The sequence below is a fragment of the Carcharodon carcharias genome, chromosome 5, assembly GCF_017639515.1.
Source record: "Carcharodon carcharias isolate sCarCar2 chromosome 5, sCarCar2.pri, whole genome shotgun sequence".
Lineage (NCBI taxonomy): Eukaryota > Metazoa > Chordata > Chondrichthyes > Lamniformes > Lamnidae > Carcharodon > Carcharodon carcharias.
Window position 1 is genome coordinate 164793504 of NC_054471.1, and position 22738 is coordinate 164816241.

Genomic DNA, 22738 nt, shown 5'->3' on the forward strand with positions numbered 1-22738 from the left:
CTTGATGTCAAGGGCAGTCACTCTCACCTCACCTTTCAGGACTTCCATTCTTCTAAAATGCAGTGAATTGAAAGGTTAGGACTAAGACTTACATTTGTCTGCTCTGGTCTTTCTAAGGTCATTGGTGGAGGATAAGTGAGAAGCAAATATTTTGCAGTAGATTAGATCTACAGCAAGTGACCTTTACATTTATTCCACCATAGCACAGTCCTATCATACCACCCTATGGCACAATATTTTCATACCAGAGCTATGGTAGGGTAAGAGGCCTGGAATAAAAATCTGGAGAATAAGAGTTCAACTCCCACAATGGCAACTTGAGAATTTGAATTCTCAATGCTGGCATCCTAACATCCTTTGGGGAGGGAAATGGGATGACCTTTCCCAGCCTAGGGTATATCATCGTGGTTGATTCTCAATTGTGCTGTGAGGTGGACTAACAAACCACTCAGTTGTATTGATTCACTACAATGCAGCAATTCAAGAAGAGAACTTCAGTAGCAGCTAGGGTTGATCAATAAATACCCATCTTGTCATGGATGCTTATATCCTACAAAGGAACTGAAAAAAAAGCATGCCCGATTTCAACCCATAGCATAGTTCAATCATACTGCCCCATTGGACATTGACTGCTTCAGTATCTGAGGAGTCGTGAACGGTGCTGAACATTGTGCAATCATCAGTGAACATCCCCACTTCTGACCTTATGATGGAAGGAAGGCCATTGATGAAGCAGCTGAAGATGGTTGGGTTGAGAACACTACCCTGAGAAACTCCTGCAGTGATGCCCTGGAACAGAGATTATTAACCTCCAAAAACCACAACCATCTTCCTTTGTGCTAGGAGGCACAATTCTATCATATATATCATGGGATAGTACTGTCATATTCAACCATGATATAGTATTATCATACAAGTATGGTGTAGTGCCACCATATCACCCCATGGTATCAAATAACCCCTCATCAGCCTATCATTCAGATAAGCACCATTATAGCTATGAGTTTACAACCCTGTTATCACCGAGGGATGTGGCAAGATTTATTGTTTTGTTAGAAGCAATTGAGGGACGAGAGGTTCTCATTTCCCAAATGTGTATTTGTGTTTTAAGCGATTCAGTTGTGATACCAATGTCTTCATAGTTAACTTTTCACTTTGGTCCAATTGATATCACTGACTGGCGCAAAAGAAATTAGTCTTGATGATTTTGAGAATTCAAATGTGTTGCTAAATGTTTAATGTACAGCTAAATCAATACAACTCTGTTTCTCACGTGTCGGTGCAGACTTGATGGGCCGAGGGGCCTCTTCTGCAATGTGATTCTGTGATTCTGAAATTTGATGGAAATTAGCTGGCACTATTCTTGTTTGCTCAAATAGTGTGTTGGTTACAGAGTGAGTATTAATATTGAGCACAGATTTAACTCGTTGAGGGCTAAGGGACTTATTTTATTTTTCTCTCCTCTACTGAATCCCACTGGAACTCAATTCTATAGTTGCAGGAAATAATTTTTTTAAATATTTAGACGAGGATAGTGAAAGGAATGCAATACAACTTAGCCTGAGTATGTCTTCACCTAGATATCCACATTTGAACTCTTTTCCAGCAGGGATTATTAGATTGTAGCAATCTGGCCATCCCACTCCTCAATCCCTCCATCGAGCCCAACATTACCGAGCCAATTGTAATACTGGCAATGCTACCTTGGCAGGCATCAGCCAACACGATGCAGACAAGGGATAAGCATTCTTGATCTGTGTGGCTATTGTACATTTGTTTACCCACTCAGCCATTGAACTGGAGGATTTTCTTTTGCAGTCTTTGAGAACACCTGTATAAAATAATTGTAATCATGTGTGAAATGTTAAAAAAGCATGTACATTTATAAGCCGAAGAAAATTCAAATCTTGGTAGATCACATAAGTCTGTGTGGTAAAAATTTGCTTGGCAAGAAAAATCCACTGGGTGGTGCCAGTGATCTGCTTATTGTGAAGTTTAAAATGAAACTACAGGGCAGAACATGAACAGTCCTGTACTGTCCTTAGACCCAGCCAGTGGGATCTGAAACACAGGTATGGGCACGTACAGTATATTGGAGTCCTGGACACACTGGTACTTGATTGGTTTTCTTGGGTGAACCATTGAACCCAGCTCCCACCTACCTGTTTTGATGGTCCAGGTGGACATTAAAGATCTGGTGGCGCTACCTGGAGAAGAGCAGCAAGTTCTACTGGCATCCTGAGTAGTTGCCACAATTGTACATGCAAATTGTGGAAAAGTATTTCATGTTCCAATAGCCATGTGTGTGTAAAAACTTCCACCTCATTCTTTTACTAATAAGCCTGAACCTATGCCCCTTGTTTTTAGTCAACCATTGGAAGTATTCCTTCACTTTCCCTCTCAAAAACTTAATTTTGAAAACCCACAATAGATTCCCCACTAACCTTCACCTTTCCAGTGAAGGTAGTCTTTTATTTTTTTCTAAAATCTTGCTTCGTGGCACCATTTTATACCCTTTCCATGGCTGTAATATTCTTGTGACGATGTACACGCTACAGCTGTGGCTGAGCTGACGACTTGCCTGGATTCAACCTAATTGCTCCACATTTACATAAACCTGAACCAAATGCTGGAATTCTGACTAAGAGACTCCTATACCTACATGGTATACATTACATTAAGCTATCCTTGAGCACATACCTGTGTGAGAGTGTGTATGAGTACTGTGCGAAAGAATAGTGAGGTAAAGGATGATACTAGCCCCAAGATGGGAGAAAGGCTTTATTTTCACTCTATGGCCTATCTCTGTGAATTGGGAAATGCCCTCTTCAAAGGCCTTTCTCCCTTTTCGCGTTTTCCACCTTTTATGTGCTGCCTTATCTTACAAAGTAGTGTTAAGATATTGGAAATTTGAAGAACATATAAAATGAATGTGTGTTTGTGCCCAAATGAACATGCACTACATTGTGCCTCTGGGGTTATTTTTTTGTCAGGATGCTTTCTGCTTTTGCAGATGCAAGTATGACAGTAGTTCTGCTATGAAAGTTCTATATTCTAGTATATAGATAGTGCACACTGCTGGAGCATGGGCTTTGGAACAGTGGTAAAGCTGCCAGAGTGCTTAGCATATGGCTGCACTTAAAGTGGTACAGATTGTAAGGAAACATTTAGTGCATGCATAATTTGCCCACCTACTTGGTGTAGGGAAATGGTGTGTGGTCTTATTCTGACAGATTTTCTAGTTGATGATTTCCCATCTGATGGCCTCTCAGGATCTCTGAATGTTGGATTCAGGTTACACCACTGTGCCCCACACAGCTTACGCTTCTGTCATTTGGGAAGGATATCCCAGAGTTCTAAACATGTCTCTTATCAGAACTCCTGAAACTACACAGTTGCATCCATAAAATGTGGGGTTGTTACTGCTCCTGGCTCATTGCTTGAGGATGTTTCCAAGCTCTGGAGAATTGCTTGCCTGTCACAAACAAACCTGCCCATAATGGCTGCCGTGGGTTCTTTGCTGGGACAACATCAGAAATTCTGCTCTACCTCTGCACTCTTCCCCCCACCCCCCCCACCCACATCCCTCACTGAGGAAGCTCCCAGCAGGAGGAGGGCCAATCCCAGGTAGGAACTCACTGTGAATATAAATCAGTGTTGATCCAAAACTATCCAGTGAACTCAGGTCAAGCACATGCAAAGGTTATTGTCAGTTCCTTTTAAATGCCAACAATGGAATGGTTAATGCATTGATATTTAAGTGAAATTTCAAAATGTTGATAATTAAATCGCCATATCAGTATAGACATTGAGAAATAAGTCTCTCAGTAACAAAGCAGCAATTTGATAAAACCCTGAATTACACCATCAGAAGTCACTGTAGATTCTGGAATTTAATGTAGGAATGATAAGTCAAACTGTAATTTGATTTTAAAATGTTCTCAACAAATAATTCTGTTGCTATCTGTTCTATTAAAGCAGCTCACAAGAATAAATGCTACATGACAGCTCAGTTCAGTTACATGGCAACAGAGAAGAGTGTGTTGGGGATGGAGGGGAGAAAAGAGAGTGTGTGAGGGGGAGAGTGAGAGTGTGTGAGGGAGGAGAGAGAGTGTGTGTGGGGGGAGAGAAAGTGTGGAGTGGGGAGAGAGTGTGTGGGGAGAGAGAGAGTGTGTGTGTGGAGTGGAGGGAGAGAGTGTGTGTGTGTGTGGGGAGGGAGAGAGAGTGTGTGTGTGGGGGAGAGAGAGAGAGTGTGTGTGGGTGTGGGGGAGAGAGAGAGTGTGTGTGGGTGTGGGGGAGAGAGAGTGTGTGTGTGGAGGAGAGAGTGTGAGTGTGTATGGGGAGAGAGAGAATGTGTGAGGGTGGGGGAGAGAGAGTGAGTGTGCATGGGGAGAGAGAGAGAGAGAGTGTGTGTGGGGGAGAAAAATTGAATGTGTATGGGGAGAGAGAGAGTGTGTCTGGGGGGAGAGAGAATGTGTGTGGGGGAGCGAGAGTGAGTGTGTGTAGGGGAGAGAGTGTGAGTGTGTGGGGAGGAGTGAGAGAGAATGAGACTGTGGGGGAGAGAGAGAGAGAAAGTGTGTGTGGGGGAGAGAGAGAGTGTGGGGGAGAGAGAAAGTGTGTGTGTGAGGGAAAGAGAGAGTATGTGGAATGCGAGAGAGAGACCATGTTGGGGAGATAGAGAGTGTGTTTGTGTGTAGGGGGAGAGTGCGTGTGTGTGGGGGAGAGGGAGAGAGCGTCTGTGTGGGAGAGGGAGAGACCGTGTGTGAGGGAGAGGGAGAGTGTGTTTGGGGGATTGAGAGAGTATATGGGGGGAGTGAGAGCGAGAATATGTGAGGGGGAGAGAGCACGAATGTATGGGAGAGAGAATGTGTGTTGGTGAGAGAGAGAGTGTTTGTGGGCATGAGAGAGAGTGTATGCGGAGTGGCGAGAGAGAGACTGTGTCAGGGAGAGAGAGAGCGTGTTTGTGGGGGGAGAGATTATGTGTATGGGGGAGAGGGATAGTGTGTCTGTGGGAGAGAGAGAGAGAGAGTGTGTGTGGGGAGGGAGAGTGAGTGTGTGTGTGTGGGGGTGGGGGAGAGAGAGTGAATGTGTGGGGGTGGGGCAGAGAGAGTGAGTGTGGGGGAGGAGTGAGAGGGACTGAGTATGTGGGGGAGAGAGAGAGAGAAAGTGTGTGTGTGGGGGAGAGAGAGAGAGTGTGTGTGTGTGGGGGAGAGAGAGAGAGTGTGTGTGGGTGTGGGGGAGAGAGAGAGAGTGTGTGTGAGTGTGGGGGAGAGAGAGAGTGTGTGTGGGTGTGGGGGAGAGAGAGAGTGTGTGTGGGTGTGGGGGAGAGAGAGAGATTGTGTGGAGGAGATAGTGTGTGTGTGTATGGGGAGAGAGAGAGTGTGCTTTTGGGGGAGAGAGAGAGAATGTGTGAGGGTGGGGGAGAGAGAGTGAGTGTGCATGGGGAGAGAGAGAGAGAGTGTGTGTGGGGGGGAGAGAAAGTGAATGTGTATGGGGAGAGAGAGAGTGTGTGTGTGTGGGGGAGAGAGAGAGTGTGTGTGGGGTGAGAGAAAAAGTGTGTGTGGGGGAGAGAGTGTGTGTGGGGGGGAGAGAGAGAGAGAGTGTGTGGGGGAGAGAGAGTGAGTGTGTGTAGGGGAGAGAGTGTGAGTGTGTGGGGAGGAGTGAGAGAGAGTGAGACTGTGGGGGAGAGAGAGAGAGAGAGAAAGTGTGTGTTGGGGAGAGAGAGAGTGTGGGGGAGAGAGAAAGTGTGTGTGAGGGAAAGAGAGAGTATGTGGAATGCGAGAGAGAGACCATGTTAGGGAGATAGAGAGTGTGTTTGTGTGTGGGGGAGAGTGCGTGTGTGTGGGGGAGAGGGAGAGAGCGTCTGTGTTGGAGAGGGAGAGAGCGTGTGTGAGGGAGAGGGAGCGTATGTGTGGGGGATTGAGAGAGTATATGGGGGGAGTGAGAGCGGGAATATGTTGGGGGGAGAGAGCACGAATGTATGGGAGAGAGAGAATGTGTGTTGGTGAGAGAGAGAGTGTTTGTGGGCATGAGAGAAAGTGTATGCGGAGTGGCAAGAAAGAGACTGTGTCAGGGAGAGAGAGAGCGTGTTTGTGGGGGGAGAGATGTGTATGGGGGAGAGGGATAGTGTGTCTGTGGGAGAGAGAGAGAGTGTGTGTCTGTGGGAGAGAGAGAGAGTGTGTGTGTGTTGGGGGGAGAGAGAGAGTGTGTGTGTGGGGGGGAGAGAGAGTGTGTGTGTGGGGGGGAGAGAGAGTGTGTGTGTGTGGGGGAGATAGGGTGTGTGTTTGTGGGGGGAGGGAGTGTGTGTGTGGGGGGGAGAGAGTGTGTGTGTGTGTGGGGGAGAGAGAATGTGTAGGGGGAGTGAGAGCACGAATTTGTGAGAGAGTGAGAGTGTGTGTGTGGGGGAGACAGGGAGAGAGTGTGTGGGGCAGAGAGCGTGCAAGTGTGTGGGGGGGTGAGAGTGTATGGGGGAAGAGAGAGAGAATGTGTGTGGTGGCGAGAGAGCGAGAGCGTGCTGGGGTGAGAGAGTGAGAATGTGTGGGTCGAGGAGAGAGAGATTGTGTGGGGGAGACAGAGAGAGAGTGTTTTGGGTTGGCGGAGAGAGAGAGTGTTGGGGAGAGAGAGAGAGTGTGGGGGTGGGTGGAAAGTGCGGGAGAGAGAGTGTTTCACACTAATTCCTTGACTGTGATGGCCTGAGGATGTGAAACAAGGTATAGTGTTCGTGTACCCTGCTGGAGCTTTACATGGAATTTACAGCACAGAAACAGGCCATTTGGCCCACCCCATCTATATTGGTGTTTATGTTCCACACAAGTCTCCTCCCACCCTTCTTGATCACACTATCAGAGTAACCTTCAGCTTCTTTCTTCCTCAAGTATTTTATCAACTTTCTTTAATGTATCTATACTAGAATCATTGAATGGTTACAGCACAGAAGGAGGCCATTCAGCACATTGTCTTCATGTCAGTTCTCTGCAACAGCAACTCAGCTAGTCCCATACCTCCATCTTTTGCCTGTAGCCCTGTAAAATCTATTCTCTTAAGATAATTATTCAGCCCCTTTTGAAAACCGTAACTGAATCTGTCTGCACCACACACTCAGGCAAGTGCATTCCAGATCCAAACCACTTGTTGCATAAAGAAGTTTTTCCTCATGTCGCCTTTGGTTCTTTTGTTAATCACCTTAGAGTTCTCAAACATCTGCTAGTGAGAACAGTCCCTCCCCATTTATTCTATCTAGACCCTTCATGATTTTGAAGAAAATCCCCTCAACCTTCTCTTCTCCAAGGAGAACAGCCCCAGCTTTGCCTATCTACATAACTGAAGTCTGTCATTCTCGGAAATATTCTTGTAAATCTTTTCTGCAGCCTTTCTAAAACCTTCACATCTTCCCATTGAGGCCAAGCCAATATTTTATGAAGGTTCATAATTTACGTCCTTTTGTACTCTGTGCCTCTATTTATAAAACCCAGGATTCAGTATAATTTGTTAACTGCTTTCTCAACCTTTCCTGCCACTTTCAATGATTTATGTACAAATACACCCAGGTCTCTCTACTCTTGCATTTCCTTTAGAATCATAGCCTTTGTTTTATGTCACCTTGCCTCGTTCTTCTGACCAAAATGTATCACTTTACACTTCTCTACATTAAATTTCATCTGCCACGTGTTTGCCCATTCCACCAGCCTGTCTACATCCTCTTGAAGTCTATCACTATCCTCCTCACAGTTCACAATGCCACCAAGTCTTGCATCATCTGCAACTTTTGAAATTGTGCCCTGTACACCCAGGTCTAGGTTATAAATCTAAATCAAGAAAAGCAGTGGTCCCCCTCTATATACCATCCCACAGTCAGAAGTAAGTAACATTTTCTGTAATTCGTGTTTTTAAATAGGCTTGAATTAAGAATTAAATTGTTGCATAATGAAATTCTAGCTATGCTAAAGACAAATGATTCAAAATACCACATGGTTTGAAATAAAATGCCTACTAGCACTAATATTTTTCACTTAAAAAGCATAGTTTTACTGACATTTGGGGACTCAAATGATTAATACAGAGGAAAGCAACGTTATAATAGATTTAGAAATAATATGGCTAACACGTTATCTTAGAGCTCCTGTGCCTCAAAATTTGGCACTACACCACTGCATGGCAATATCGTCAAGAGGAAGTTTGTCCTGCGCTTTTAACAGATTACGTAGCAAAACTCAATTCTGGTGGCGTCCAATGAACAAGGTCAGTGAGGGGCCCATATTATGGCCCACTTGGTTCCACATTATGGTTGTTTCCATTTGTGAGTTCCTTCACCAGGGTGCAATTCTCAGACTGGCAGTAGGTACCGATTTTAACGAGTATGTTTTGAAGTTGCTTTGTGGATCGAATTGTGTAAAATAATTTGGATGTGTGAATAAGCAAAGTGGGGAAATAAGCCAATTAAACCTTATTGCAAAATTTCCAAGACAAAGTTCTGGAAATCCAGTTCAGAGCCAATTCCACCAGTTGAGCTCTGGGATCAGATGAAGGGCATTGTGAGTGGGATAAACACAAACTGAGAAGCATTGAGGGATTACACTGCCTCCTGCTGGATGCTCAAAAAGGCAGATTACATTGCTGATCACATGGGACTCAGTATAGATTATGAATTCTAAGGATTACAGAACTGGAGAAGGTTTCCACATAATTCAGTCAGTGAATTGGGCTGCAATGAATTACTGGCTGAAACCGGCAGGAGGTTTTCGGCAATTATTTTCATCTGTCAGAGCAATTGTCAAGAAGCTAGAGGTAATTGGAAACCTATTTCCCATCCTGGATACCATTGAAAAATGTCAATGAAAATTGATTGTTCACAAGGTATTACAGATTCCATTGAATGGTGATGTTCCCTTTTATGGGGAAATGGTGTCTTGTTTGGAAAACCATTTTTTCTGTGTTTGCCAATTGCTGGAATAGTGCCTGCATATTCCCTTCAAAATAATGAATTCGATGTGAAGTTTCTTGAAGAGTTCTTGTGAGACATGTTAAAATGTTGTATAAATTTACATTTTCCTTTCTTTGGAACATGCTGAAGTAAGTCACATGTAATATCATTGCAAACAAAACAGTTTGTAGCGATTTAGCTGCTTTTCCTACTAATAAGATAAAGATGGGTGCCTAGAACCTTTGTTTATTTTTTGGTGAGCCTCAGGATTTGAAGTTGGAGTAGGAACCATCTGTGCTGGGGTTGCCTACCTTGGGCGGAATTCAATTCCCCCCCTTGGGAGAGGGCTAGGAGGTAGGGTGAGGCTTTAGAATCGGTGGGGAGGAGGGCATGGGGGTGTGGAGTGCCATTGTCTCCCTGACTCTCTGCAATTTGGCCAGAGGTATGGAAGATCAAGGTTGGCCACCTTGTCCAGAGGCTGATTCAGCCCCTTAAGTTGTCAAATAATGGCCACTAAAGAGCCTTATCCCACCGCTGCTGTTATTCTACCAGGGGTGGACCAGGGTCGTACACTACAAGGCAAGGTCACCCAGTAAGAGCTGGTGGTCTTGCTTTGGGTTTGGGGGTGGGTTCCGCCTCAATGGGCACCCTGTGGCCCAAGGAGGGCCTACCCAGCGGTAAGGGCCACTCACGCTGAAAGACACTTCCTGCTCTCACCACTGACCCACCTCCCCCAGGTGTTGTTTGGTACTACCACCGTGCTACATGGGATAGATTTCGAATGGATCTAGCAGCTCAAGACTGGGCATTGAGGAGATGCTGTGGGCCATCAGCAGGAGCAGAATTGTACTCGAACACAATCTGCAACCTCATGGCCCAGTATATCCCCTCTCTATCATTACTATCAAGCCAGGGGGTGAACCCTAGTTCAATGAAGAGTGCAGGAGGGCATGCCAGGAGCAGCACTGGGCATTCCTAAAAATGAGGCATCAAACTGATGAAGCGATAAGACAGGACTACTTGCATGCCAAACAGCATAAGCAGCAAGTGATAGAAAGAGATACGCGATCCCACAACCAACCCATCAAATCTAAGCTGTAAAGTCCTGCCACATCCAGTCTTGAATGGTGGTGGACAATTAAATAACTCCCTGGAGGAGGAGGTTCCACAAATATCCCCATCCTCAATGATGGAGGAGCCCAGCATATCAGTGCAAAAGATAAGGCTGAAGCATTTGCTACAATTGTCATCCAGAAATGCCAAGTGGATGAACCATCTCGGCCTCCTCCGGAGGACACCAGCCTCACAGATGCCAATGATCAGCCAGTTCGATTCGCTCCGTGTAATATCCAGAAATAGCTGAAGGCACTGGACAGTGCAGAAGCAATGAGCCCTGACAATATTCTGGCAATACTACTGAAGACTTGTGCTCCAGAACTTGCCGCATCCCCAGCCAAGCTGTTCCAGTACAGCTACAACACTGGCATCTATCCGCTATGTGGAAAATTGCTCAGGTATGTCCTGTACACAAGAAGCAGGACAAATCCAACCCGGCCAATTACTGCCCCATCAGTCCACTCTCGATCACCAGTAAAGTAATGGAAGGGGTCATCAACAGTGCTATCAAGCACTTGCTTAGCAATAACCTGCTCATTGATACCCGGTTGGGGGTTCTGCCAACTCAGCACCACTCAGCTCCTGACCTCATTACAGCCTTGGTTCAAACATGGACAAAAAAGCTGAACTTCCAAGGTGAGATGAGAGTGACTGCCCTTGATATCAAGGCAGCATTTGACTGAGTGTGGCATCAAGGTGCCCGAGCAAAACTGGAGTCAATGGGAATCGGGGGAAAACTCTCTGCTGGTTGAAGTCATACCTAGCACAAAGGAAGATGGTTGTGGTTGTTGGAGGTCAATCATCTCAGCTCCAGGACATCACTGCAGGCGTTCCTCAGGGTGGTGTCCTCGGCCTAGCCATCTTCAGCTGCTTCATCAATGACCTTCCTTCCATCATAAGGTCAGAAGTGGGAATGTTCGCTGATGGTTCGCTGATGATTGCACAATGTTCAGCACCATTTACAACTCCTCAGATACTGAAGCAGTCCATGTGCAAATGCAGCACGACCTGGACAATATCCAGGCTTGGGCTGACAAGTAGCAAGTAACATTCATGCCACACAAGTGTCAGGCAATGCTTATCTCCAACAAGAGAAAGTCCAACCATCACCCCTTGTCCTTCAATGGTATTATGATCATTGACTCCCCCACTATCAACTGGAGGTTACCATTGACCAGAAACTGAACTGGTCTAGCCATATAAATACTGTGCCTACAAGAGCAGGTCAGAGGCTAGGAATCCTGTGAGGAGTAACTCACCTCTTGATTCCCCAAAGCCTGTCCACCATCTACAAGGCATAAATCAGGAGTGTGATGGAATACTCTCTATTTACCTGGATGAGTGCAGCTCTGCCAACACTCAAGAAGTTCAATATCATCCAGGACAAAGCAGCCCGCTTGCTTAGCACCACATCTATAAACATTCACTCCCTCTGCCACCGATGCACGGTAGCAGCAGTGTGTACCATCTACAAGATGCACTGCAGGAATTCACCAAGGCTCTTTTGACAGCACCTTCAAAACCCACAACCACTGCCACCTAGGAGGACAAGGGCAGCAGATAAAGGGGAACATCGCCACTTGGAAGTTCCCCTTCAAGTTACTCACCATCCTGACTTGGAAATATATCGCCGTTCCTCCACTGTTGCTGGGTCAAAATCCTGGAACTCCCCCCCACTAACAGCACTGTGGGTGTACCTACAGCACAGGGACTGCAGCGGTTCAAGAAGGCAGCTCACCGCCACCTTCTCAAGGGCAGTTAGGGATGGGCAACGAATGCTGACCCAACCAGCAAAGCCCATGTCCCGTGAACGAATAACAAAAAAAAAGCCCCTGGCGAGCCCCACAAGCCCGCCTTGATTTTGGAGCTTTCTGCATTCTGGCTGGTCCAGGCAATACCAGCAGTGGCCACTGCTCCCCGTTGTGTTGCTGGGACTGAAGAGCTGTCGGCCCTCTGATTGTCCAGCAGCTCTTGGAGGCGGGTCCCCTATCCTTGAAGGGCCTAAAACCCGGACAGCAGGCACTTAACTGCTTGATTGTCATTGAATTCCATTGGGACTAACGAAAACGGCCACGCGGCATTGCCCAGTGCCGGTGGATGATGCCACTGCTACAGCATTTAAATTACGTAAAAGGTTTATAGCCAGTCAGCAGCCCATTATACATTATTCTTGATTTTTATTTCTGTTTCTGTTGATCTATCCCCTTGAAAGCCGCCATGTATCTCAAATGTATCTTTTATTTCCTTGCTTTTTCTTACTTTACCTCCTTTTGCCTTCTGCTAATGTTGCTGCAGTTTAATCATGTCTTCTATCCAGCACCTCTCAGGTCATTCTTTTTGTTTTTATATGTATTTCTTTTTTTGTCTTTCCCCCTCTCCCTTGCGCTGTTCCGTTTTTAAATTTTCGTTCGGTTGTAATATATCCTGAGGAAAGATTTTAAGGCCTGAAATGTTGACTAATTCCTCTTTTTCCAGGGTGTTGCCTGACTGGGCAATTTCTCCTTCTGACATTCACCTCGCTCGCAATTAGTTTTAGTTTGGATGTCTGATTTGTCTTTAGAGTCGAGAGAAAATAAATGTATGAACCAACAAGAGTTTACATATTTTTTTTCTTCCCATCAGCATTTTTACCAATGGAGACCTGCTGATACCCCCTGTGAGATTACTTCTACCAAAGTATACTATTCAAGACTGGAATCGTGTTCTTGCCTTGATCACAGAAAAAGTTCACTTGCGCACTGGAGCTGTTCAGAGGTAGACTTTTACTCTCATTAATTAGTCAAGTTCTGAGAATGCTAAATACCACTGTGTTTCTGATATCGCTCGAGCTTCGTGCCATTGTTGGAGATTCTAAAAGGTTACAGTGGGTAGGAACTGTAGTTAGCATATCATTTCACACAGTTCACCAGCAACATCGTGTCATTCAGGTACATAATCACTCCAATTAAAAATAATGGAAAAAGTGTGAGGATAATAGTATTGTTTATATTGGTTAGAATGAAATGTTGTTATCCAAAATTATTTTATCTTCAAACTAAAATTAGGACTAAATTTCTTATGAAAGCTAAAACTGAAATAATATTCAAATAGGATTAAGAGGTAACACTAAAGTTTAAAACTACTTGTATGACTGAGATTATACTGGGGATCTGCAATTTTCAGGTCAGATGATGGAAATTGAAATAGGTGAATAAAATCATTCAAGCTGTACTGAATTATTTCTCAACATTACGTCTGGCCTTGTGAGCTGTGTGTGAAGTGAAACAGTTGTGATTTTTTTTTGTAAAACATAACAGGATGAAAAGCATGAAAAGACTGGAATAAAAGCATGGAAAGCAAACTCTGAATTTTTGACTAGCATTTCTTCTAAGATTAAAGCTAATATGATGACAATTTGGGAGTAATAACTGTAAACTAAAATTCAAAGAGAATTTCTTCTTAAAACAGGCTGCATGAAAGGAGTCTAGAGAGGGGACTAAAATTAACTTTTCATCTCAAAGGAAAACAGCAATGTGTGAAACTAAAACAAAACATGCTGGAAAATAATCAGGAGGCTTAGAGCATCTGTGGAGAGAGAAAAACAGAGTTTGTGACCTTTGATTAGGACTGGGAAATGTTAGGAATGTAATAGGCTTTGAGGGAGTTTGGGAAGAAGAAAAAACAGGAAGGTGTGTGTTGGAGGAGGGCAGAAGAGATTAAATGATGAAAGGCTTCATTGTGCCAGGTCAAAGGGAGTGGTAATGGGACAAATAAAGAAAAAAAATATGTTCAGAGGAGGTGTGAATGGCAGGCTCCTGAATAGATGCTGTCCAAGGCCGGGGATAAGAGAGGAACAAGAAGAAACAAACTAAATGATTTTGGCCCTGTTTTGTTTCATTTTCTTTGCTTTTTTCCCCTCTCATTTGTCTCTTATTTTCTTGACTTGCTTTTGGACAGTAGCTGTTCAGGATCCTGTCATTCACACCTCCTCTAGACACATCTTTTATTTCCTTATGTGTTCCATTACCATTGCTGTTGATCTTGCACCATGAAATATTTTACATTTAAGCTCTCCTGCCCTCCATCCTATCACAGTGTTCTTCCCACCCTCCTCTCTTTCACTTGCTCAAAACCTATTTTATTTCTAATGTTTCACAGTTCTGATGAAATATCATAGATCTGAAACACTAACTTTGTTTCGCTCTTCACAGAGGCTACCAGACCTGCTGAATATTTCCAACATTTTCTGTCTTTGTTTCAGTTTTCCCAGCATCCGCAGTATTTTGCTTTTGTATTATGCAAGACTACCTCCACGACCAATTGGGAACTCCACTAATGTTCAGATTTGGCTAGTATTGAGATGTTGATCTCTTGAGCCTTTGTAGTTGTGCACTTTGTTTACTTGGGCAGGGGACAATATAGAGCTGGCAGTTGTTAACTTAAGTTTACTGTTGGAACCTTCTTCACAATAAACCCACCCACTTCAAACATCCACATTTGAAATGGATTGTCGTTTATAAACAGCAATAACCATTAGCCATTTGTATTTGGTGTTAATTTCAAATTAATTGTCAGAGTACTTTAGTATTCTGTATATTTCAGGCAGAAACAACACTATGTATAATTATATAAAAGCATGTAGTAATTTACTATAGATAGTATTTACTACAACAAACCAATCAGAGTATGGTTCTCAAGGATATTAAAACTGGAAGGTTTAGGTGCTATAGCCCAAAGTCGTACTTTAAGCCCCAATACATTATCGAGAAACTTAGAAAACTTTGCATGGAATATTTTTAATACTGTAACAAAGAGAACAGTCTGTGCTTTCTTAACAAGAGAAAAGTATTGTCTAAGCAATAGAGTTTTGTGCATGTGCCCACGGATAGTCTGATATATGCATATTGTACCCTAACACTGATACGAGACAAAGGACTGCAGTATAACTGAGGGAATTGGCAGTGGCAGCGGTGGTCAGTGCAAGCGCCCTGTAGAGAAGGACAATCACCCAGTGCCACAAAAGGATGAATGATGATCTCCGTTCTGCCAGGGTAAGTCTTTCTTTTCATCACTCCCAACTCACACACTCTCAAACCCATCACACATCCACAGGGCCCTCACTCACTGCCAGTTGAATGCCTAAGTCTAGCTGTTGCTGAGGCAGAAAGCTCAGAAAGAGGCAGGCTCCAAGTTAGAACACAGTTGGCTTTGTTAAGTAAGATGATCTGCTGAAGTAGGATATCATGACTGTTGTATAATTTTACAATTTCCATTTACTGGTTGAATCTGATCATCCTGTAACACTTCACACTTTTACTGTGGAATAAAACAGCTTAACAATTTGAAACAAGGCTGTTCTCACTTGGTGTTAACCATGTCTTTGAGGAAATAAACAAGTGAGAAATATGATATCTGGTTATTTTACAAGGGGTTAGGATTGTAACATACTGGTGACCTGCTATTGTACCCGTAAACATGGGGCACCTTCAGCTGTCCCCTAAAAGGAAGTTGCTCAGACTGCTTAAGGGATCAATCAACATTACTGAAAATAGCTTCAGCTGGCCTGAATTTTTGACAGTGTCCATTATTGGAAATGTCCAATAATTAAGTCTAAACTAAATATAAGGGCCAGAGTTTATGACCAGGAAGATTGATGTGTCCTTAGTTTGAATGGAGTCTGCTGCTTTTCATGAAGCTCCACTGCAAAATGTATTGTAGAACTTAAACACAATTAGTGGTGTTTATACTAGGATAAGAGTTAGTGGTGCAAGTGTAAGTCTGACCCCTTTACTATTTGAACAAAAGTTGGCTGCATTAAGAAAATTGTGGTTCACTTGAGTGGCATGAGGGTGACGCTGGTGTATTCCGGGAATTGTAGCGCAGCTACGATGCTTTCTGAGAACTGTAGAATTGCCATCAGCTTTAGTCTCCCTGTACACCAAGCCTGAGGAGGGAAATATTATTGCAGAGATTTCACACACACAAAAAGACAGTTCTGTGAATAAGTTTATTGATTTTGTTGCAAATTATTTAACTTTTAATCTATTTATGTTAGGCTACTGAGAAACCAAGATGGTGACTGAAACCTCTTGTAAGACCTCACTCCTGGAGTCAACAGGCTTATGATTCTTTTACTTGAGATTTATTAGAAGGTACACAGGACACATAAGTTCCATCTATAAGATCTTATGGTGTCTTCAAAACAGATTAAAAACTACCACCACTACACAATGAAAAGTTAATTCTAAAAACACCACAATACAAGCAGAACACCAATAATGTTGCAAGAGATAATCATTCGTACATGCACCAACTCAGTATTTGTTGATTGCAGGTCCTCCATAGGGAGATGACTGGCCTAGTCACCTCTTTTCAGCTGCAACAACAAGATTCTTTAACAACCACTTTTTATACCATTTTCCAATGCAAGACAGGATGTTATACTAATGGGACCTCACCATTCAGTGGCAGTCTTTCGTGATATAAATTATCCAATGGATTGTCAAATTCTTTGTTTGAATCATGGGAGTTGAAGCCTGCTGACATTGTCCGTCCTCTACAAGCTTCCAGAACTTTTGACATGCCTTCTGTCTTTGACCAACTAAAATTTAGTTGTCTTTTCCTTATCTTATACTAGGCTATTTTCCACAACTCTCTTGAATCATCTCATCTTCAATTTGTATACGAACTTTCAGAACTTCCTCATTCATATTTGCCTCTTCCCAGTCACTAATGCTCAGAGCTGTTCATAATGGTTATCCAGTTCTAAAGGTCCCCTGATCTTATCAAACTATTGAAACCATACTATGGTTCTACACACTAATTAACCTTGCGTTCCAGAAAGCATAATGACTTAATACAACTTCAAGTTATGGTTAAAGCAAAAATAAAAGCAAAATACTGCGGATGCTGGAAATCTGAAACAAAAATATAAATAGCTGGAAAAACTCAGCAGGTCTGACAGCATCTGCGGAGAGGAATACAGTAAACGTTTTGAGTATAACAGTCATATGGACTCGAAACATTAACTGTATTCCTCTCCACAGATGTTGTCAGAACTGCTGAGTTTTTCCAGCTATTTTTGTTCAAATTATGGTGTCTGTTGTGTTTAGCTCTCTTTTATGACATTGGGCCTTGAAAATGTTGTTTCCCAACAAAGTCCAGTGATTCTTGTTTATCTGTGAAAACGTAGCCTGCAGGTTACTTTACTTTGAAACATATTTTTTGGTCTTGCAAAGCATGTTATTAAATTTTGTTATTTTATAAAGTTTTTGGAAAAATTACAGCAAACCTGTCTACTTAAACACTTTGAAACAAAACTTTGAAACAAAACTTTGAACCATTTGGTTGTTTGTTAATCCTCTGCTTACTAGTCATTTATTGATAGCTTTACATTGCTGGCTTTCTTGCTTGTGGTATTTGCTGCCTACTGCTGGCTCATTCCCACATTAGCATTATTAGATGTTTAATTTAATAATTAGATGGCATTTTTGTTTCTTATGATTACTTGAGCCAATCTGGCTTTCAAGTGTGCTACTTTTGAAGTAATGTACATTTTCATAAAATCTTGGAAATATAGGGCATAGAAAAAAGCCATTCAACCCATCGTATGTGCGAGTCAAAAAAGAGCTACCTAGCCTAACCTCACTTTCCACCTCTTGGTCTGTAGCCACGTAGGTTATAGTGCTTCTAGTGCAAATCCAAGTACTTTTTAAATACAATGCAAATTCCTGACACTACTATCCTTTCAGGCAATGAGTTACAAACCCCCACCATCCACAGGGTGAAAAAAAATTTTCCTTATGATGGATTTTTAATTATGTTTGATTTTGAAACCTTTATGAACTTGATGAAGCAGAGGAAGAAATTAAAACAAACCTTGTAGTAACCCACTAAAATATTTTTTATAGCGCTGCACACAGAAGGTGCAGAGATTAAAGGACTGTCTAAAGACTTTATAGTCCTCACATCTTAAATAAGTTATTCAAATAGAGGAAATTGGAGAACAGCTTAAATCAATCACAAATATTGCATTGTTAAACTCTATAACTTCACTATGAAAAAAATCTCAATGCTTGGGGTTGAAATAACATCGTATGATATTAATAACAAATATGTTAATATGCTTGTAACAAATTTCTCTGACCACTATTTTAACAAGGCATCAACGCCTTAAGAATGTTCAGGAAAAAAGCACAAAGGAATTTAATATCAACGCGTTAAGGTGTTCGCTATTGATATTACACAACAGGAATTCAACTTCTTCACTGCTGTCATAATAAATATTTCATTATCTTGTGATCTAAATTACATGGACACAAACCAGCATGCTTAATAAATACTTCCCATAATTCATCACACATAGAATCCTAGAATGGATATAGCACAAAAGGAGATTGTTCGAGCCATCATGTCCTTGCTGGCTCTCTGCAAGTGCAGCTCAGCTGGTTCCCAACCTCACCCTTTCCCTAAGATAAAAACAAGATACTGCAGATGCTGGAAATCTGAAACTAAGAACAGAAAACGCTGGAAAAACTCAACAAGTCTGGCAGCATCTGTGGAGAGAGAAAAGTTAATGTTTCGAGTCTGTATGACTCTTTTCAGAGCTCTGAAGAAGGGTCAAACGGACTCGAAACGTTGGGCAGAATTTTCACGTGGGCGTGTGGGGACTATCCCTGCACGCCGACGTGTAAAATGATGCACGGTGATGTCGGGCAAGTGTCCCAACATCACCATGCGCCATCGCAATATTTTGGTGGGCGGGCACGCAATGATCTCCAATGCATGCCCGCCATTAATTAACTTAAGGCCCTTGAGCCAGTAACTGACACCCATTTTCTGGGGCCCATGCGATCCTCAGGTCATCACATGGGCACAATGGGCAGGCGCGTAGGCCAAATTTTTATAAACCTCATCCACGGGCAGGATAAGAGGGGTGAGTGGAATTGCCAGTTTTATTTGTCAGATATTTAATGCTTAAACTTACTGCTACTTGCCTGTGTGAGCAGGGATACTTCAAAACTCTTCGCAGCTGCTTGGACATGAGTAACAGGCTTCAGATCAGGATCCTGGAGTAAACATCATTTTTGGGGCCTTGCTGATTTCAGGAAGCCTTCCCTTACCCTGGGAATGGGAATTGTGCTATCCACTGGAGGGACCTCCTCCTCTGCGGAAGGGAGGGCCAGAAGGGGGAGGAGGCCAGGAGCCCACATTCAGCCCCCAGGGCAGCCACCTTTGGGAGGAGAGGCGCAGGCACAAGGGGCACAGGGCCAACATGAAGTCCAAGCTGGAAGGGGCAGTAGAAGATGCCACTACTCTGCTGCCAGGGTTTACAGGTGGTGAAGCAGCTATCTCAATATGTCTGAGGTGCAATGCTGAAGGAGGCTCCGTGTCTCAAGGGAGACAGTGACCTCCATCTGTCAGATGATAGGCCCTGAGATCAGCTCCAACTGTGTGGATGGACAGCCCATGCCAGTGGCTTTGAAGGTCACGGCTGCCCTCAACTTCTATGTCTCCGGTTCTTTCCAGGGGTCAGTGGGTGATCTTTGTGGAATCTCCCAGTCAGCTGTCCACAGTTGTGTCAAGCAGGTTACTGACGCTCGGTTCAGGCGTGCATTGACCTTCATCCACTATCACTGGGACGAGGCCAGCCAGACAGAGCGAGCCATAGGCTCCGCAGAGATTGCTGGCTTCCCCCGCGTCCAGGGTGAAATCGACTGTACACACGTGGCCATCAAGGCACCAGCAGGTGAGCCCAGTGCCTTGGTCAACAGGTGACCATGGAGCTTCCACTCCATGAACGTGCAGTAGTGTGTGACCACAGGATGCAGATTCTGCAAGTCTCTGCAAGTACAGCTCAGCTGGTTCCCAACCTCACCCTCTCCCTAAGATAAAAATAAAATACTGCAGATGCTGGAAATCTGAAATTAAGCACAGAAAACGCTGGAAAAACTCAGCTAGTCTGGCAGCATCTGTGGAGAGAGAAAAGTTAATGTTTCGAGTCCATATGATTCTTTTCAGAGCTCTGAAGAAGGGTCATACGGACTCGAAACGTTGGGCAGAATTTTCACGTGGGCATGCGGGGACTATCCCGGGGTACCCTGGCAATTCCCATGATGCCTGCACACTCCCAGGTGCTGAGGCTCTTCAGTGCTCCAGCTCGGCTGGATGGATGGCTGCTGGGTGACAAGGGCTATCCCCTCAGAAGGTGGCTCATGAAGCCTCTCTGCCATACAAGAACAGAGGCTGAGCAGCGGTACAATAGGAGCCATGCCTCCACAAGGGCTGTGGTGGACAGAACCATTGGTCTTCTCAAGATGCGCTTCTGGTGCCTGGACCGTTCAGGGGGCGCACTCCAGTACCCCCCAGATCGTGTGTCACTGATAGTGGTTGCATGCTGCACTCTCCACCAGCTGGTGCTGGAAAGGGGGGACGCAGTGGAGGAAGAAGATGTTGATGCAGATGCTCTGGCTGCACATGATGAATCCAGTAGTGAGTACGAGGTTGAGCATGTACAGGAGAACACTGAGAGGGTGGACGCTGACCCGGGCATCCTCCAGGGAAGCAGGGACGCCCGGGAGGCTTAATCCAATGAACCTTCAGCTAGCACAACACAGTTGGACCTCCAACACATGCCAGGCTGCAGGCTCCATATTCGATACCTGAGATCAACATCTTCCTGGTGAGCCTTGTCAATAAAGCTCAATGACAAACAAGTCACGCATAACGTCATGGAGTCCCATACACCTGCAGAAGTAAGGAGTCACCCTGAACTTAGTTCATATATGAAGCATTAAATGAATGAAAAAATTAAAGCAGAAAAGGAATGGAATGCAAAGGTGTTCAGCATCACATCAACTTGTCATCAACTAATAATGGGGCAACATAAAACCATCAGTGAGAAGCCCGTGTTGTGCCTAAGGTACCTTAAGTTTATGTTTTCGGGTGCCACGTCTAGGTGCTTCCCCCTCGCTGGCACTGGCATCTGAGACAGCCTGCTCACTCTGCTGTCCTGTTGGCCTCAATGACCTTGGTGGGCATCCTCTGGCCCATGAAGCCTTTGATGGCCCCGCCTGGGAAGGAGCGGCCAGTTCCACAGCTGGCATCTCCCCAGTCCCGCAGCCTCTTCGGATCCCACAGTTACTGGCAGAGGGGCGGAGGAGCTGCTTCCCTCATCCGGAGTGCCCTGAGAGGAGCCCGTAGAAACGATAGGCAGCTCCTGCACTGACGTGAGGTCGCTTTGGATCTCCCTGCTCACCAATGATGGGTGAGCACCTAGCTGAGATACTTAGTGCCCAATCCATCTCCCACACTGACCAACCGAGCTCAATGTCGCTGTGAGGGCTTGCATGTCTGATTGCAACCCCAGGAGGCCCTGATTGTTCTCCTGGAGGAGCCTCTCCACGAGAGTCACCACTCTCTCAGTGGAGGAAGCATGGTGCTTGGCCATGAAGTTCATTGCATCAGTGATGCTCCGTGTGGACTCCTCCATCACGGAGACCATGGCACATATTGCCTCATGTATCTCTGCCAGATCCTCCTGCATACCCTGCTGGACTTCCAGTATCTGCTGCCTCAGGGCCGACTCCAGAGGCACATCATCAGCCACCAACTGAGCATGTGCCTGGTCCCCTGCGGTCCTCTGACTGCCAGCGCCATGGGCGCTCTCTGTCTCTGCCCACACGTCAAGCGAGTGTGAAGTGCCTTCACCGCTATGCCCTAGGACACTAGCTGAAGATCTAATTCGCACCAAGGTGCTAGTATCTGCGCAGGTGCCTGCCTGGCAGAGATGGTGTGACGCTGATGCCTCTAATTGTTCTGGTCCCTCAGGTGTGAGAGGTGGCCCCTTCGCCTCCTCGTTCCAGCCCTGCTCTGGTGATGCTGAAAGGAAGAACAAGGACATTTGATTAGTTCTAATGGAAACAATGTCAATGTGCATGCTTATCCCCCAGATCAGTATGTGCTCAACCTTCCATAATCAATGGGAAACCCATGTAGGAAGCTTAAATTACTGAACATTCAACAGTGGAATGGCTGCTGGGACACACGTGGGGTCCTTCAGTGCACAGCAGTCTTACCTCCCCCAGGCATCCCAGATTCACCTCCACCGGTGGACCTGGGCGCATGGGGCCTCTCCAGCTCCGTCGCCTCCTGCTCATATCTGGTTATAATCGCCAATTGTGCCTGCCCTCCACTAGTCCACATCTGCTCAGCGTTATTGTGTGCAGTCTTCTCCTGAAAGGAGAGAGGAGCATTGATTAGTCCACCCCGAACCTGGATTTCCATCACATCCCTGCCACCCCCACTTGAGTGAAACATTGCAGGGCTCCAGTGAATTGTGACCCTGGAGGAGCCGCACACTCACACCAAGAAGCCAGGACTGAGCCCCCCTTGCCCACATGCTGCCTCCATCATATTTGCCACCACATGGTTTCACCTAGCAAAGCAAGGAGGCACAAGCACATGGAACACCAAGGGCAGCAGATGGATCGGCACCCCACCACCTGGAACCTCCCAGTCAGTCAGCACCCTGACTTTGACATGTCAGTTGCAGTACCATGCCTAGGTCCAGATCCTTGAGGTAGCCCCCAAAACAGGACTGTGGGTGTAAGTGTACCGCATGCTGCGGGTGCAGAACCCATCTCAGCACAATCCTCTCAGGGTGAACTAGGCATGGGCAATAACTGCTGGCCCACCCAGTGAGGGACACATGCTGTGAATGAT

At 44.9% G+C, this 22738-nt stretch overlaps 1 protein-coding gene across 1 annotated transcript in view; it reads left to right on the forward strand.

Annotated features, from left to right (window-relative positions):
* Nucleotides 1–22738, forward strand: part of LOC121277778 (doublecortin domain-containing protein 2) — a 183807-nt gene that overhangs the window by 54954 nt on the left and 106115 nt on the right. The window contains exon 5 of the mRNA XM_041187415.1: nt 12659–12790. Coding sequence (XP_041043349.1) covers nt 12659–12790 — 132 coding nt within the window. The remainder of the gene's footprint in view (nt 1–12658; nt 12791–22738) is intronic.